This window comes from Salvelinus alpinus, chromosome 4, assembly GCF_045679555.1.
Source record: "Salvelinus alpinus chromosome 4, SLU_Salpinus.1, whole genome shotgun sequence".
NCBI classification, from domain to species: domain Eukaryota; kingdom Metazoa; phylum Chordata; class Actinopteri; order Salmoniformes; family Salmonidae; genus Salvelinus; species Salvelinus alpinus.
The window spans coordinates 28,540,599-28,560,113 of NC_092089.1; the positions used below are offsets into that span (position 1 = coordinate 28,540,599).

The window sequence follows — 19,515 nt, forward strand, 5'->3', positions numbered from 1 at the left end:
CCGGTGAATGTGGATCTTGCAAATAAGGAGAACCAGGATGATGATGATGACAGCAGCTGATATCCCAAAGGCAAGGCCAGATGTTATCCCTGATACACACCAATCACCAAAACATATATTGTGCTCTGTTGAAGAAGAGGAGAGGAAGGAGGACAGATCAGCATCAAACACACAGCCACATTTTATTTCTCTAATCTTATGCATTGTTCTTTTTACCAGTATCTTTTGGAATTTCCAATCTTGTAATGTTATTGTATGGAAGGTGTTAAACTGGTTTATTTATAATTACAGTGTTACTACAGTATCATTTAGTTTATACAGCACTGGTAGTTAACTAAGTGCTGCCCTTGTAAAAGAGCCACTCAGTCCAGGCCTATCAAAGTTTATACAACGGGTGGGTCTAATCCTGAATGCTGATTGGTTAAACCGCATTCCAGCCGGTGTCTATTCCACAAATTACCACCGGCTAAATCTATGACGTTAAAATACCTATTTACTCTGTTTCATCTGACTGCACAATCCACTGTCTCATCAGCCCAGCCAAGCAATTTATAAACTTGATCTTCACTATAAAGTGCAATCGTGCCGCATTAGCTCATTGTTATGGATGTATCCAAATAAAATGTCACTAGTAAACAGCTTAAACAAATGAAAAGGCAGCTACTTTGCTGTTATTCAGGCTGCACTTTTTGACGTGACTAAGTTAGCCGTACCGTAGTTGGCTAGCTAGCAAGCAAGGGATAAGAACGTTGCCAGCCAGTATGGCAATGGAACATTTAGAACGAATGACTGGGTCACGTCCATAGATACAGAACAAAAAGACTGAACGACTGGGTTGCGTCTCTGGCAACCGAACCGATAGACCAAAGGACCACTCGGCTTGGGTAGAAACCCTAGATTTGTGTCGGGACTATATGATGAAATAGTATGTAATTAGGACTTTGTCTCGGGCCTAACACCCGTGCCAATATATCCTCCAAACACCGGCTTCTCTGGCATTATCACTTAAATATGCCTGCTATTACTGTTGCCAAGCGAATCAATAAACCCTCTGAATCAAGCAGACATTAGATAACAAAGGAATGTATTCAGACAGTTATAGTATACAGTAGTAAAGTGGAAGATTACTGGAGCCATAGCAACAATACCAAGATCTCTCAAGCTACTGTGAGTCATCACCTGGTTCAATGGGTTCCTGGGCAAATGGCTTCACGCTACAGTTATCTAGAAAAGTTCAAAAGACACACTGTTCAAGTTGGTGAAAAAAGCAAGCATGCAGTTTCAGGTTATTGGTGTAATTACATAGAACACAGTAAGAACATTAGTAACTAACTTGAAATGTACACCATGGTTTCAGTGAATCATTCTTAAAAAGACAAACAGTGCATTCAGAAAGTATTCAGACCCCTTTACTTTTTCCACATTTTGTAACGTTACAGCCTTATTCTAAAATTGATTAAATTGTTTCCCCCCCTCAATCTACACACAACAACCCATAATGACAAAGCAAAAATAAGTTTAGACATTTTTGCAAATGTATATATAAAAAAAACAGAAATATCACATTTACATAAGTATTCAGACCCTTTACTCAGTACTTTGTTGAAGGACCTTTGGCAGACATTACAGCCTCGAGTCTTCTTGGGTATGACGCTACAAGCTTGGCACACCTGTATTTGGGGAGTTTCTCCCATTCTTCTCTGCAGATCCCCTCAAGCTCTCAGGTTGGATGAGAGCATTGTTGCACAGCTATTTTCATGTCTCTGCAGATGTTAGATTGGGTTCAAGTCCGGGCTCTGGCTGGGCCACTCGAGGACATACAGAGACTTGTCCCGAAGCCACTCCTGCTTTGTCTTGGCTGTGTGCTTAGGGTCATTGTCCTGTTGGAAGGTGAACCTTTTCCCCAGTCTGAGGTCCTGACCTCTCTGGAGCAGGTTTTCATCAAGGATCTCTCTGTACATCTTTCCCTCAATCCTGACTAGTCTCCCTGCCACTAAAAAACATCCCCCCAGCATGCAACCACCACCATGCTTCACCGTAGGGATGGTGCCAGGTTTCCTCCAGACGTGACGCTTGGCATTCTGGCTAAAGAGCTTAATCTTGGTTTCATCAGACCAGAGAATCTTGGTTTCTCATGGTCAGAGTCCTTTAGGTGCGTTTTGGCAAATTTCAAGTGGGTTGTCATGTGCCTTTTACTGAGGAGTGGCTTCCGTCTGGCCACTACCATAAAGACCTAATCGTTGGAGTGCTGCAGAGATGGTTGTTCTTCTGGAGCTCTTGTCAGAGTGACCATCAGGTTTCTTGGTCACCTTCTCCCCCGATTGCGCAGTTTGGCTGGGTGGCCAGCTCTAGGAAGTGTCCAAACTTGGTTCCAAACTTTTTCAATTTAAGAATGATGGAGGCCACTGTGTTCTTGGGGACCTTCAAAGTTGCAGACATTTTTTGGTACCCTTCCACAGATCTGTGCCTTGACACAATCCTGTCTCAGAGCTCTATGGACAACAACCTTATATAGACAGGTGTGTGCCTTTCCAAATCATGTCCAATCTATTGAATTTACCACAGGTGGACTCCAATCAAGTTGTAGAAAAGTCTCATAGCAAAGGGTCTGAATACTTATGTAAATAAGGTATTGTAATAAATATCATTTATTATAACACAAGCATATTGTTATTACGTTGTTATAACTAACTTCTTTCCAAACAGGGTTTCTCACAAACTCATAAGCAGATACTGAGACCCACACACACCCAGAGACAGATGGCTGACACAGACCTTTCATAAACACCGATAAGAAAAGGGTGCTTGGTACTGCATTTCACGAGATACTGAGACACACACATACCCAAGGACAGAGGGCTGACATAAACCTTTTATAAACACTGATAAGACAGGAACATCTACGCACACACAAAATCTCCTCTTCAGTCTGAACATTTTACAGAGACACACAGAAATGTCAAAATAGGCACATCTACGCACACACCTAATCTCCTGTTTTAGCTGAACATTTCTGAAGACAAAGAACTCTACTCAGAGCCAATGGGACAGTGATACTAGCCTGAAGGGGACCTCGCCCAACTCATCAGGACCAACCAGAGGACCAGAACTTCCAGACTCAACCTACTTTCTGTGCTGTATAAAATGTCTATGCACTCTGTTATCTGGGCTTCTTTCGGATAGTTCCATTTGAGCTTGATGAAAGGGTCCGTGCACGCTATTTCAGATATCTTTACCTCTGAATAAATTGCTTTTAATTAAACCTTATCCACCCTGTCCAGAGTCTCTACTTCGTCTCAGTTCTCCAGTAAACTTGTGATATCAACAAATTGGTAGCAGAGGATGGTTTTCTTCTCTGAATTCGGTCCATAAAAAAGTTGATAGAGAAAAGAGACAAGTGAGAGACGGATCAGAAAGGAAGGGTGACCTGTCCGAAGGAGCAGCCGGGAATCCAGCTCGCCTCAGGAAACTGATCTATAAGGCCTACAAAACAAAGGTAAGCAGTACCTGTTAGATCAAAAATCTGCATATTGTATATTAGGAAAATCCAAATTAAAGATCAGGAGTACTGAGGTTGAGTATGGGTTACTGTTAAATTTATGATAAATGTCTATTGTAAATGTAAAAGTAAACATGTAAAGATATCTGAGATATAGAGAGTCACATAGTCGGGTAGAAGCCGTGAGACTCAGAGTCACATAGTCGGGTAGAAGCCGTGAGACTCTAAAGTAATTAAAAAGAGATTCACATAGTCGGGTAGAAGCCGTGAGAATCCAAATAACTTATAGAGAGTCACATAGTCGGGTAGAAGCCGTGAGACTCAGATTCATATAGTCGGGTAGAAGCCGTGAGACTCAGATTCATATAGTCGGGTAGAAGCCGTGAGACTCAGATTCATATAGTCGGGTAGAAGCCGTGAGACTCAGATTCATATAGTCGGGTAGAAGCCGTGAGAATCTAAGTAAATGTGTGTTGTAAAAGATTCACATAGTCGGGTAGAAGCCGTGAGAATCCAATGTATTGTGTTATAATTGTAACTGACTTGATAAAAAGATTCAGATAGTCGGGTTGAGTGAGAATTCCGTGAGAATCCAAGTCTAGAAAAGGTTCCCCAGACTTAACAACATTTGATTGGTTAAAACACTTGGAAGTTACCTAGGGGGAATCAACAAAATAAAATAAAAATACAAGTTCAGATAGTCGGGCAATGGTTGACTTGGCACTTAACTAGATGCACTGTGAAGAACTTAACCTGCGATCAATGTATTAATGTTGTTATGTAATAAAATACAAATGTGGAAATGTTAATTTGAATGTTGTGTAAGATTGGCCTTTTCACGAGACTCACTGGTTGATAACTTTTGGGAGGACAGCTGAGTCTTCTTTTGGCCCCTGGTACAGCCGCCAAGCTGAAAACTGACTTGTATTTTTCCTTTATTGTGATGTTGGTATTTCCATAATTCCTAAAATTGAATTGATAATTATTTTAGAAGTGCTTGAGTTTGTTGATATATTGTTCCAGAAGGGCGATTCTGATACCTTCTGGGAAAATATATAACAACTCGAAAAACTGAAAAACGCTGATAACTTTTGCAAAATAATTCCTAAAATTGAATTGATAATTATTTTGGGAGCGCTTGAGTTCGTAGATATATTGTTCCAGAAGGGCGATTCTGATACCTTCTGGGAAAATATATAACAACTCGAAAAACTGATTAACAGTAATAACTGCTGTAAATAATTCTTTATGTACGAGTGTGGGGCACCAGAGATAAGTCGGTGTCAGCACCGAGAATACATTGCTGGCCTCGGCCAGTGACGGTCTAAGTGCACTAAGATAGTCAAACCTGATCCTGAAATTTACCATGGCAGCCGCTAATGGCCCAAAACTAAAGTTCAATGAATACCTAGAACAAAAAATACAGGACAGGGCAGGGGGAAAGGAACAATATAAATGTACAGGCCCCAATCTCAAGACCTCGTGGGAGGGCCAATCAGACTTTGAAGGCTAAGATAGCCAAGGTATGTGCTGGGTCCAAACTGTCGTGGGTAGAGGCCCTTCCCCTGGCGCTGATGGCCATGAGAGCCTCTCCAGGGGCAGGGACTCATCTGTCTCCTCATGAGATCATGACAGGGAGGGTGATGTCTGGTCCACCAAGAGAGGGAGGTCATATGCCCGCTCTTGATGTACAACAAATTGCAATGTCTGACTATGTGAGAAAACTGACGGAACTTTCTGCAGCTCTCTCCAAACAGATTCACAAGGTCCAATGGCAGGGTATAAAGTATTTTGGGGAGAAAATTTGGAGAAGGACTGAATGAGTTACATGAAAAGTCACTAGAGGGCGCCATTGGTCAACTTATGGAGGTTCATGGAATTGGGAGAAGGCAGACAGTTACATGAAACATAGAGGAAATTTAAAACGAATGATTTGAGGGTATTATCATAATTATTATGTTTTGTTTGTAGTAAACATTTGGGTTAAGGGGATTTACATGTTCCCAGAGACAAGGTATCTTAAAGGGGCACACTCACTTATGGAATATTCTGAGTTTTATTTTCTGAGTTTTAATTAGACAAGGAAATGTTTAATTTTTAAAGATAAGGGGTTCTTTAATAGGTCTAGACATGGTATGGAACACGAATATAAGGGGGTGTTGTAACCTTTGACCTGCATCATGGCTGTCTCTTGAAGTCTGATCAGCTTCGGGGGAGGGCCATGTAAATAATGCATTTGTGGTCATTTGGTATACTGGTTTTGAGGTAAATTGGTGTAAGTCATTATTTAGAGTAGGTAAGGTTGTTACCTGGCCAGGGCCAGGTATCAAACGGGGGAGGGGTACATTGTGGTCTAGGATAGGATGGGGCCTATTGAATAATAAACTAATTTAAAATTTAAAAAATTCTAGCTAAAAAATAGGCATAGAAGTTAAATATATAATCAGATAGAACAAATGAGAAACTGTTTGTTAACCAAACCTGTATGTCCAAGATTTTATGCATTACAGATGAATTAAAGGAGAAGGTGATTCACTCGACCTGGGGGCATATCGCACTTGGAGGGTGAGACACACTGACACTGCCGAATGATCACAGAGTTAAGGAGAAGAACTGTTGCTAATAAAGCTCAGGGGTCAACTCCTTAATGAAGAATTCCCTGACCCCGACCTTTCCTCACTGTGTACGTTCATAGAAGTGAAAGTGTTGCTTGATCTCTAGCTGATGATGTGTTCTCTGGGAGAGGATGGGGCTTTACAGGACTGCTTGTGGTCCTGAGCTGTCTGATTAGGATACGATGGGGATGTTACCATCACAGTACTGCCAGAACCACCACCAGTTCCAACGGACCAGGGTTCAGCCGGCCTCCTCCACCACTTCAAGACCAAGTCCCACGCCATCACCTAAGCTCTCCAATCTGGTACAGGTAATAAATGTAAAAGACATCTCAGATAGTGAACAATTGGGGACTGAAACTGGTTATGAGGAAAGGGAGAATATGTGGTTGGCCTACAAAACAATAAATAGAAAGGACTGTGTCGTATGTGGACATGCCAGACCTATTCTGGCTGCTCACCCATTTGCCCTAAGTAATGGGGAAGGTTGGATGTGCATATTGGAAAGTTTAAGCCAAATTCAACCCTGTGTAAAACTCTGAGTCTTGTGTTCCCAGAAGTCCCTCCCCAGAAGACACCATGGGGGGTTAAGGCATATGGGGGATATTACAGCTGTAACACTGGTACAGGTAGAGGTATAGACTATGGGAGGCTCCCTACTGCTACCTGCATCACTAATGCCACTATTAACTGGAGGTGTTGCTGATGTATGGTGGATGTGTGGACCTGCCAGGCGGTTGACCCCATTTTGAAAGGAAATTGTCGTTGCACATGTGTTTTGGCCAGTCTGATACCACCATTGCCTATTATTGAGGTTATAGCTAACCAACTTCTGGGAGCTGCACATGACACAGAGACTCGGTACCAACCCAGGAGACGGCAGAACCGTGACGCTCCTTGGTCCGAGGGTACAGATAACATGCACACCAACCTGTTGGGGTCCCAATAGGGGTCCCCCACGAATATCAGACATCAAACAGGAATGATGGCCTGTGGCATTTATTGCCCATTTTTGGCCCAGCTATTGTTGATGCTAAGCAGAATGCCTGGATCAATTATATCTACTATAATCAACAATGATTTGTTAACTACACCCACACAGTACTTACGGGGATGGCTGAACGATTGGATGCTACCTCTCAAACCAGTAGACAAAATAGACTAGAACTGGACATGATTCTGGCCAACCAGGGAGGTGTATGTAAAATGATTGGAGAACAGTGTTGCACGTTTGTCCCTAAACAATACTAGTCCGGATGGGAGCATTTCAAAAGCTCTGAGTGGGTTGGCAAGGTTATCAGTGGAGATGAAGGGTCTTGCAGGTGTGGAGGAGAGTGGACTGTTCCCCTGGCTGGGTGGTTGGTTTGGTAAGTGCACTACAATGATGGTTACTGGATTTCTGACTCTAGTTGTTGTTTTTCTTATGCTCATGTGCTGTGCTGCCTGTATCATACCTTGTTTGAAGAAGTCTGTTACAGATGTGGCAAGGACCTCTGGTATAATGCCGTTGCTTGATGCTCCAGTTGGAGAGGCTGATACGGAATCAAGCTTTCGCAGGAGAGTGGGCCTGACAGAGGAGGACCCTTGGTTTGCTGTAGTTGAGGTTGTCGAATGAATAAAAAGTGATGTTTGTCCTCCCTGTTGTGAAGGTTTGAAGTTCCCGGGTGGCGACGAGCCCACCTGGTACAGGTTGTATAGAGGGATGGACCTGAGGGTTTAACATTTTCTCGTTTTTTGGTTAAAAAATTTGGTAATTGGACTCAACAAGGCTTCGAGGCGGTCCATGGCCATTTGGAAGCTACATCCCTGATGGCATTCCAAAATAGAATCGCGGTGGATATGTTGTTGGCTGAACGCGGAGGTGTTTGTGCCATGTTCGGGGAGCAATGTTGTACTTTCATTCCCAATAACACAGCAACTGATGGTAGTCTTACTGTTGCCTTAGAGGGTCTTCGTACACTTAATGAGAAGATGAAGCACCACTCCGGGGTTGACACCTCTATGTGGGACTCTTGGATGGATGCGTTTGGTAAATATAAGATGCTTGTTTCCTCCATACTGGTATCTATATCTGTCTTCGCTGCGATACTGGTGCTTTGTGGATGCTGCTGCATTCCATGTATTCGAACGCTGACCACTAGGATCATAACTACTGCTATTGATCCCAACCAGGCAGAGAAGGGACAGATGTTTCCTATGCTTGCCCTGGAGGATGCTGAGCCAGGCTATTGGACTGATGACTAATTAAACGCCATTTATAGCTTTTGTCACGTCTCTGGTGAGACGTGAAGAGGGGGAATCAAAACTTTATCTTCTGATAAAGTTTACCCTATTCTGCCATTTATAGCTTTTGTCACGTCTCTGGTGAGACGTGAAGAGGGGGAATTAAAACTTTCTCTCTGAGAAAGTTTCCCTGGTTGTTTACTTTTGCTTTTCTTACTTTTACCTAGTTTATGTCACGTCTCTTTGGAGACGTGAAGAGGGGGAATCAAAACTTTATCTACTGATAAAGTTTACTCTATTTTTTGCCACTTGTAGCTTTTGTCCTAGCTTTTGTCACGTCTCTTATGAGACGTGAAGAGGGGGATTTGTAATAAATATCATTTATTATAACACAAGCATATTGTTATTACGTTGTTATAACTAACTTCTTTCCAAACAGGGTTTCTCACAAACTCATAAGCAGATACTGAGACCCACACACACCCAGAGACAGATGGCTGACACAGACCTTTCATAAACACCGATAAGAAAAGGGTGCTTGGTACTGCATTTCACGAGATACTGAGACACACACATACCCAAGGACAGAGGGCTGACATAAACCTTTTATAAACACTGATAAGACAGGAACATCTACGCACACACAAAATCTCCTCTTCAGTCTGAACATTTTACAGAGACACACAGAAATGTCAAAATAGGCACATCTACGCACACACCTAATCTCCTGTTTTAGCTGAACATTTCTGAAGACAAAGAACTCTACTCAGAGCCAATGGGACAGTGATACTAGCCTGAAGGGGACCTCGCCCAACTCATCAGGACCAACCAGAGGACCAGAACTTCCAGACTCAACCTACTTTCTGTGCTGTATAAAATGTCTATGCACTCTCCCTGCACCCGGCGCCGAAAAGAGATGGCCGCCTCGCTTCGCGTTCCTTGGAAAATATGCAGTTTTTTGTTTTTTTATGTGTTATTTCTTACATCGGTACCCCAGGTAATCTTAGGTTTCATTACATACAGTCGGGAGGAACTACTGAATATACGATTAACGTCAACTCATCATCGTTCCTACCAGGAATATGACTTTCCCGAAACGGATCCAGTGTTTTGCCTTCCACCCAATACAATGGATCTGATCCCAGCCGGCGACCCTGTGCGACGCCGAAAAAGGGGCAAACGAGGCGGTCTCGTGGTCAGGCTTCGGAGACGGGCACATCGCGCTCCACTCCCTAGCATACTACTCGCCAATGTCCAGTCTCTTGACAATAAGGTTGATGAAATCCGAGCACGGGTAGCATTCCAGAGAGACATCAGGGATTGCAACGTGCTCTGCTTCACGGAAACATGGCTAACTCAAGGGACGCTAACGGAGTCGGTGCAGCCAGCTGGTTTCTTCATGCATCGCGCCGACAGAAACAAACATCTTTCCGGTAAGAAGAGGGGCGGGGGGGTATGCCTTATGATTAACGAGAAGTGGTGTGATCATCATAACAACACACAGGAACTCAAGTCATTCTGTTCACCTGATCTAGAACTCCTCACAATCAAATGTCGACCGCATTATCTACCAAGGGAATTCTCTTCAATCATAATCACAGCCGTATATATTCCCCCCCAAGCAGACACATCGATGGCCCTGAACGAACTTTATCTGACTCTTTGTAAACTGGAAACCACACACCCTGAGGCTGCATTCATCGTAGCTGGGGATTTTAACAAGGCTAATCTAAAAACAAAACTCCCTAAATTCTATCAGCATATCGATTGTGCTACCAGGGCTGGAAAAACCCTAGATCATTGTTATACTAATTTCCGCGACGCATATAAGGCCCTCCCCCGCCCCCCTTTCGGAAAAGCTGACCACGACTCCATTTTGTTGATTCCAGCCTACAAACAGAAACTCAAACAACAAGCTCCCGCGCTCAGGTCTGTTCAACGCTGGTCCGACCAATCTGAATCCACGCTTCAAGACTGCTTCGATCACGCGGATTGGAATATGTTCCGCATCGCGTCCAACAACAATATTGACGAATATGCTGATTCGGTGAGCGAGTTCATTAGGAAGTGCATTGACGATGTCGTACCCACAGCAACGATAAAAACATTCCCAAACCAGAAACCGTGGATTGACGGCAGCATTCGCGTGAAACTGAAAGCGCGAACCACTGCTTTTAACCAGGGCAAGGTGACCGGAAGCATGACCGAATACAAACAGTGTAGCTATTCTCTCCGCAAGGCAATCAAACAGGCTAAGTCCCAGTACAGAGACAAAATCGAGTCTCAATTCAACAGCTCAGACACAAGAGGTATGTGGCAGGGTCTACAGTCAATCACGGATTACAAAAAGAAAACCAGCCCCGTCGCGGACCAGGATGTCTTGCTCCCAGACAGGCTAAACAACTTTTTAGCCCGCTTTGAGGACAATACAGTGCCACTGACACGGCCCCCTACCAAAACCTGCGGGCTCTCCTTCACTGCAGCCGAGGTGAGTAAAACATTTAAACGTGTTAACCCTCGCAAGGCTGCAGGCCCAGACGGCATTCCCAGCCGCGTCCTCAGAGCATGCGCAGACCAGCTGGCTGGTGTGTTTACGGACATATTCAATCAATCCTTATCCCAGTCTGCTGTTCCCACATGCTTCAAGAGGGCCACCATTGTTCCTGTTCCCAAGAAAGCTAAGGTAACTGAGCTAAACGACTACCGCCCCGTAGCACTCACTTCCGTCATCATGAAGTGCTTTGAGAGACTAGTCAAGGACCATATCACCTCCACCCTACCGGACACCCTAGACCCACTCCAATTTGCTTACCGACCCAATAGGTCCACAGACGACGCAATCGCAACCACACTGCACACTGCCCTAACCCATCTGGACAAGAGGAATACCCATGTGAGAATGCTGTTCATCGATTACAGCTCAGCATTTAACACCATAGTACCCTCCAAACTCGTCATCAAGCTCGAGACCCTGGGTCTCGACCCCGCCCTGTGCAACTGGGTCCTGGACTTCCTGACGGGCCGCCCCCAGGTGGTGAGGGTAGGTAACAACATCTCCACCCCGCTGATCCTCAACACTGGGGCCCCACAAGGGTGCGTTCTGAGCCCTCTCCTGTACTCCCTGTTCACCCACGACTGCGTGGCCATGCACGCCTCCAACTCAATCATCAAGTTTGCGGATGACACTACAGTGGTAGGCTTGATTACCAACAACGACGAGACGGCCTACAGGGAGGAGGTGAGGGCCCTCGGAGTGTGGTGTCAGGAAAATAACCTCACACTCAACGTCAACAAAACAAAGGAGATGATTGTGGACTTCAGGAAACAGCAGAGGGAGCACCCCCCTATCCACATCGACGGGTCAGTAGTGGAGAAGGTGGAAAGTTTTAAGTTCCTCGGTGTACACATCACGGACAAACTGAATTGGTCCACCCACACAGACAGCGTTGTGAAGAAGGCGCAGCAGCGCCTCTTCAACCTCAGGAGGCTGAAGAAATTCGGCTTGTCACCAAAAGCACTCACAAACTTCTACAGATGCACAATCGAGAGCATCCTGTCGGGCTGTATCACCGCCTGGTACGGCAACTGCTCCGCCCACAACCGTAAGGCTCTCCAGAGGGTAGTGAGGTCTGCAGAACGCATCACCAGGGGCAAACTACCTGCCCTCCAGGACACCTACACCACCCGATGTCACAGGAAGGCCATAAAGATCATCAAGGACAACAACCACCCAAGCCACTGCCTGTTCACCCCGCTATCATCCAGAAGGCGAGGTCAGTACAGGTGCATCAAAGCAGGGACCGAGAGACTGAAAAACAGCTTCTATCTCAAGGCCATCAGACTGCTAAACAGCCACCACTAACATTTAGCGGCCGCTGCCAACATACTGACTCAACTCCAGCCACTTTAAAAATGGGAATTGATGGAAATTATGTAAAAATGTACCACTAGCCACTTTAAACAATGCCACTTAATATAATGTTTACATACCCTACATTACCCATCTCATATGTATATACTGTACTCTATATCATCTACTGCATCTTGCCATCTTTATGTAATACATGTACCACTAGCCACTTTAAACTATGCCACTTTATGTTTACATACCCTACAGTACTCATCTCATATGTATATACCGTACTCTATACCATCTACTGCATCTGCCATGCCGTTCTGTACCACCACTCATTCATATATCTTTATGTACATATTCTTTATCCCTTTACACTTGTGTGTGTGTGTAAGGTAGTAGTTGTGGAATTGTTAGGTTAGATTACTTGTTGGTTATTACTGCATTGTCGGAACTAGAAGCACAAGCATTTCGCTACACTCGCATTAACATCTGCTAACCATGTGTATGTGACTAATAAAATTTGATTTGATTTGATTTGATTTATCTGGGCTTCTTTCGGATAGTTCCATTTGAGCTTGATGAAAGGGTCCGTGCACGCTATTTCAGATATCTTTACCTCTGAATAAATTGCTTTTAATTAAACCTTATCCACCCTGTCCAGAGTCTCTACTTCGTCTCAGTTCTCCAGTAAACTTGTGATATCAACAGTATGTTTTTAAAATATTTTATACATTTGCACACATTTCTAAAAACCTGTTTTCGCTTTGTCATTATGGGGTATTTTGTGTAGATCGATAAGGAAAAACATTCTAGAATAAGGCTGTAACGTAAAATGTGGAAAAAGTCAAGGGGTCTGGATACTTTTCGAATGCGCCTGCCTGATCTTACAACATCTGGATATGTACTTTATGTATCAGTTAACCACATCACATATGTTTGGCAATCTGGTGCCCGTCTGCACAGTCAATGACTTGGCACGGAACCATTGGTTGATGCATGCAACGTCTGAGCAGGAGAACAAGACCCTAGGTTGAGTTCCTTTCCAGCGAGATGCGCAGGCATTGCATCAACCAATGGTTGTGTGCCACATCATTGACTGTGCTGTTTGGCATTAGATGGCTATATCATATAATGTGGTTAGCTGATAGGTATTTAACATATCGAGGCGTTGTAAGATCTGACATGCATCAGCAATGTAATCGGGCAGGAACACCACCTAACTCACTACCTCGGTACTCGTGATTTGACAATGAAACATGAAATCACTCACTAAGGCACTCTACTTCCCGATTTGAATTCTATAAGAGATGGAGAAAGAAGGTTAACAGAAGGCAGAGAGAGGAATGATCAGTCTGCTCTAAACATCCTGAACATGTCTGGTCATGTCTGCACTCTCCCTCTCCCCTAAAATTGTCATGAACAAAGAATATCCAGCTGCTATGTTCTATGTGCTCATGACACTGATAGCCAGTGTGAATTCGTGGTGAGTATTCTGGCAAAAAATGGCAACTGTGCATTACCCAACTCCACAGGTGTTGCATGATGTGAGCTTGCCTTTATAAAGCACTTTAAGACCTAGTGACAGCTACAGCATGTGTATGCAAATGCAATCCATAATCATGATCTTTATTTTCATGTTGTCCCAACACAAACAGTAACCATACAGTAACAGAAGGGTTGTAGTGGAGGGTAAACATATTCTACGCACCGTTTTATTATGTGTGCATTCCTCAAAGTACTTCAGTCTGTCCATGCAGCCTATGGTGGTAATAGATTGACTGGTCTGAACCACAACACGATCTTTGTCAATCTCTTCGTCATAGGTGAGAACAGTGCCCTAAATAAAATTAAAAAACAGAAAATTGTTGCCACAGCTTAACATAACTCACTGGTCACAGACCCTGGTACAGGATAGCTACAGAAATGCACCTGATTCGACTAATCATCAAGACCTTGATTAGTTGTATCAGGTGTGTTAGTGCTGGGCTGGAACTTAAGTCTACATATCCTGTAGTTCTCCAGGACAGTGGTCGGGTGACCACTGCTGTGAAAGAATAGTGACACATCTACCAGTTGCCTCATCACCAGGTCCAACATGAAAGTAGTACTGCACAGCATGTGCTGGAGTGTCATTCAGACAATGTTGATCTCAGCTATACAGATGTAGCCTCCAAATAAGCAATCACATGGTCACTCACATTTGCATCCAACCACTGCCTTACACAGGTTGATGGCGATCCTGGCAGGGGCTCTGAGAGTTGATAGGTCGTAGTACCGTTGGCATGTACAGTGTTACAGCCAACGGTCTGGGCGCTGACACAGCTAGCCAGCCGATACACCACTGAAAGACAGGGGAACTCTGTTTTAACTTGATTGTAGAATCAGAAAGAGACTGACATTTAAAATATGTTATATTACAGGAGTGTATAACAACTGTCCACAAACACCCTACATCACTACTGTACATTTCTCTGGATAAGAGCATCTGCTAAATTACTAAAATGTAAATGCTCAATATACAGCATCATCTACATCATACTATTTGACACCGCTAATAGACTAAGGCACTGTTTTAAAATTGCTTTGGTACTCAATACATTTCCTTCGCCGGTGTGAGCCTCAAATAGAACTAAGAAGTGGGAAAACTGTTTTGAGCGGTTTCACAAATCAGTGAAAGGATTTGACAAGTAGGATATCCTGCTCCATTGTTTTGCAATGACACTGCTGCATTTACACTCACGCCTCGCTCTACCTCGAGGGGATTTAGACAGATGAAGACAGACAGACAGACAGACAGATGAAGACAGACAAACATTGACAAAATACATCAAGTGAATCATCCAAATCTTCCAAACTGCGATATCAGAGCACGAGTGGACGAATTTGCCATATTCCATCAGTCCGTATTAATAATACATTTAGACAAAAATAAAATTATAAAAAACAACAATTCAACTAGGTGTAACGGATGTGAAATGGCTAGCTAGTTAGCGGGTACGCGCTAGTAGCGTTTCAATCAGTTACGTCACTTGCTCTGATGGGTAACGACGCTTCGTGGGTGTCAGTTGTTGATGTGTGCAGAGGGTCCCTGGTTCGCGCCCGAGGTCGGGGCGAGGGGACGTACTAAAGTTATACTGTTACATAGGTTTAAAACATGCTCGCATAACATGATAAAACATGATCACATGATGGACTAAGGCGACTCTTTTTTCCCATAATCCTCCCAAATCTCAACATTGCAAGATTGTGGAACATGAGTAAAAAAGCCTACATAGGACGATTGGGGCGATGCACTACACATGAAATAACGCAAAACACTTTTTTTGTTCAACAGCACACTTACTGTTGGCTTATATAACTATTACTTTAGCCTACTTGATATAGGTAAGGTTACTTACAGAACACGCAAATCAATTTCATTGACACCACCCGTATGACACAGCTAATCCAACAACCAGAGTAGTTCAACATTCGGTGCGGTCTGAGAGAGTGAACGGATTGAACGCGTAGTTTTAGTGTTTCATACTGTAGGCGGGATTTTATGTGACCCCGTTTTAATCGTAAAATCTTGAGTAAATGAATCTGCCCACTTCCCTGTTTCATCGTCACTAACATGATAGTTCATATCAGAGCCATATAAGGCTGTCTTTGTGGGCAATTGTCTACAGACACAGTGGGGTAGACAACAGGTGTTGGTAAAACACAACAGCAAACAGGCTACACTAACAGCACTGCACAAAGCAGCAGCATCACCCATGCTAATCTAGCAATACTCAACTCTCAACACAGAGAGGGCAACCACAGCAGCTCAACATAACACAATACAATACAACATCACAGCTCTTGGGAGAACAAATGCTGTGTGTCAACACCACATGGCTGTATGTTCCAGCTCTTCTAACACTGGATGATGTAAGGTCCATTCCTTGACAGGTGTCTGGTTTCAACTTTCTGACCCAGAAAGGGACATATCTCCAACACCCTCCCAATAACCTTCGATATAGACCTAAATGTCCTTCCTATAATAAGAAATCCTTCCTATTTCCAGACTCCAGCAGATAAAACGAAAACAGAACACACTATCCAAACCACAGTAATGCACTCCCACAATGATAGTAGTACACAAACACCACAAAGCATACATGTCATGATGAGGTGAAACCTTTTCCTCAGTCAGTTCATTGTGCAACACAAACCAAGTCCCTCAGCTCAGAGTCAGAATTCGCCCTCCTTCATACTCACACACCGGCTGTGAAATGTGGGGCAAGGTAATCTCGGTTAACCCAGAACTAAAACCAATGTGTAATTTGGTCGATCTGAGCTCACTGTGACAGGTTGAAGAGAGGACTATGTAGGCTAGAGGCAAAACTGTATTTGTATCTGTTAATAGATTAAAATATTATTCCTAGCATCGGAAACAGTCAAAGCGTCAGTGGGTATCAAACCCACAGCCCTCATTACAGCAGACACACTTCCTCTCTCTCATTCTAGTAGAAGCATTTGGCTACTTCAATAGTGAGCTGGCAGGAGTATTGCCTTTCTTATCAGTACCTGAGTTTCTAAAGGTGTTTGTCATGTCTGCCCATATGCCTTGTACTGGATTGAGATGCTGTATACTGTGGTATGATCTACCTTTCTGGTCTGGTAATGAATATTGAATGGCACACCCATCCCCTCCCAACAACACCTGCCTCCCAATATGGAACATTCTTCAACAGGAAGGGAGACCTTCAGCAGAAAGACTCAATCCCTTATCTATATCATCTCTGTAGCATTACTGCAGTCAGTAAACGTACAAGCAGTAAGAGTACATCATCTATGAACAGCCATAAGAGACACCACCTTTAGGTGAAGTGGTCTGTCATAGAGATTGTTAGTTGTATCTCCATGGTCTGTCAACTGTAAAAATGTAGTGAGAGAGTGAGAGATTGGGGGTGAAAGGTCACAATATCATGATACAAATTGACACCATTGACAATGTAGACACACACACACACACACACACACACACGGTTAGTATCCGGTCTACATGAAATTTTCCTGCTCTTTGGATGCATGATGTCATGAAGTTGAAACTAGTATTTAACAATGAATGTACAAAACCACACATGTCCTTTAGATATAACGTACCTGAAGCACAAAAGGCAAACTCTTACAGATTAGTCAGAACAAGACTATAAGAAACCCTACTCAATCAAAAACCTCTGGACTACTGTCAGTCAGTTGATCCACAGGAGGCAGTAGTCTGGAGAATGGTGATGGCAGGAGTAGAACACAGTAGTCAGGAGAATGGTGAAGGCAGGAGTAGAACACAGGAGGCAGTAGTCAGGAGAATGGTGAAGGCAGGAGTAGAACACAGTAGTCAGGAGAATGGTGAAGGCAGGAGTAGAACACAGTAGTCAGGAGAATGGTGAAGGCAGGAGTAAAACACAGGAGGCAGTAGTCAGGAGAATGGTGAAGGCAGGAGTAGAACACAGGAGGCATGAGAATGGTGAAGGCAGAAGTAGAACACAGGAGGCAGTAGTCAGGAGAATGGTGAAGGCAGGAGTAAAACACAGGAGGCAGTAGTCAGGAGAATGGTGAAGGCAGGAGTAAAACACAGGAGGCAGTAGTCAGGAGAATGGTGAAGGCAGGAGTAAAACACAGGAGGCAGTAGTCAGGAGAATGGTGAAGGCAGGAGTAGAACACAGTAGTAAGGAGAATGGTGAAGGCAGGAGTAGAACACAGGAGACAGTAGTCAGGAGAACGGTGAAGGCAGGAGTAAAACACAGGAGGCAGTAGTCAGGAGAATGGCGAAGGCAGGAGTAGAACACAGTAGTCAGGAGAATGGTGAAGGCAGGAGTAGAACACAGGAGGCAGTAGTCAGGAGAATGGTGGTTAACAAGACTTTGTCCCTGAGATCTGCTAGTATTGAGATGTGTTGCAGACAGGTTACCAAACTAAAATAATGACTGATTACATTAGTGTGTAATTACAGCTATACCTGGGTATGAAACTGACTGAAGTGAATATGTGCCATCCATAATCCAACATGAATATGAGATTACTAATATCGGTAGACTGTAGTCCTCCCTACTGTTGTAACTTTCACTAACCCAGACCAGTCCTCTCTACTGTTGTAACTTTCACTAACCCAAAGCAGTCCTCTCTACTGTTGTAACTTTCACTGTCACGGTTCTCTAAAGTAGAACCCAGAAGCAGACCAGGACAAGGAGAGTAAGACGAAGGTGAGTATTTATTTACAAGTTTAAATGTAGTGATAGAAAAATCCAAGTAGCGGAGCGGGCAGCGGAGGTGAGTTGATGGAATTGAGTAAGCAGATCCAAGGAAGTAACTGAAGTCACCGACGACCAGGTAGGGATGGGATGAGTGTTCCGGGTGAATGACTGTAGACAGAAAAAACTAAGGTAAGTTCAAGGCAAGCAAGACGTACAAAACAACAAAACAAACTCTATCAAACTGGAGGCTGATACGCTGGCACAACATACTGTTCATGGCTAACGATCCGGCAGGGAATGGATGTCAGGTCAGCGCTTATGAAGTGGAGGGGTGATGATCAAGACCAGGTGTGCAGATAGCTGATGGGATACAGGTGCGGGTACTCAGAGATCCTCCAACTAGCTACGTCGCCCGGCAACCAGACAGGGTGCGTTCCAGGACACCGGAAAAAACACTCCAGGACAGAAAACAGGCAAAAACAGACTCAGGAAGCGGGATTCGTGACATTCACTAACCCAGAGCAGTCCTCCCTACTGTTGTAACTTTCACTAACCCAGAGCAGTCCTCTCTACTGTTGTAACTTTCACTAACCCAGACCAGTACTCTCTACTGTTGTAACTTTCACTAACCCAGAGCAGTCTTCTCTACTGTTGTAACTTTCACTAACCCAGAGCAGTCCTCTCAACTCACAATAACGGTATAAAACCATACATATCCTGTCCTATCACGTAACTGAAGTACAAAAGAAAAAACCTTACAGATTAGTCAGAACAATTCTGATAGACTAATTAAATAGCAAAGAAAAACAGTCACATATACTGGCCATATCCAGTCTGTGCCATGTAGTCTGGTGCTGTAGCATTTAGAGTGACAGGAAATCTGAGAAAGTATACACCGTCCCACCCTGCTGTCAGAGGGAGATCACATGAGGTGATGGTAACACCCCCTGTCCTTATTGGAGTATGTTTAGCCATATAAGGAGTCTACACTGGGTGTTGGTACTCATGTCACAAAGCAGCCAAAGAATAGCACAAACAATGTAGACGTTGTCATGGAATGATAAAATAGACCAATCCTAGTTTATATATATTTAAAGCATTGAT

The 19,515-nt window shown here is 43.8% G+C and overlaps 1 protein-coding gene and 1 long non-coding RNA gene across 5 annotated transcripts in view; both read right to left on the bottom strand.

Moving 5' to 3' along the window:
- Positions 1-15,741, bottom strand: part of LOC139573226 (uncharacterized) — a 33,549-nt gene extending 17,808 nt beyond the window's left edge. For all 4 annotated transcript variants that reach the window (XR_011674564.1, XM_071396457.1, XM_071396456.1 and 1 more), the window contains exons 1-6: positions 15,592-15,741; positions 14,392-14,534; positions 13,902-14,030; positions 13,464-13,491; positions 1,180-1,224; positions 2-125 (exon numbers count right to left, since the gene is read on the bottom strand). Coding sequence is in view for 1 of the 4 variants with exons in the window: in XM_071396455.1 (XP_071252556.1) it covers positions 2-125; positions 1,180-1,224; positions 13,464-13,491; positions 13,902-14,030; positions 14,392-14,534; positions 15,592-15,664 (542 nt within the window). In the remaining 3 variants the exon portion in view is untranslated. The remainder of the gene's footprint in view (position 1; positions 126-1,179; positions 1,225-13,463; positions 13,492-13,901; positions 14,031-14,391; positions 14,535-15,591) is intronic.
- A 2,669-nt stretch (positions 15,742-18,410) lies between these two features.
- Positions 18,411-19,293, bottom strand: LOC139572462 (uncharacterized). Its single transcript, XR_011674417.1, has 2 exons — positions 18,682-19,293; positions 18,411-18,579 (listed from the first exon to the last, which is right to left on the bottom strand). It is a non-coding gene; the product is annotated as an uncharacterized lncRNA (long non-coding RNA).
- Between the last annotated feature and the right edge of the window lie 222 nt (positions 19,294-19,515).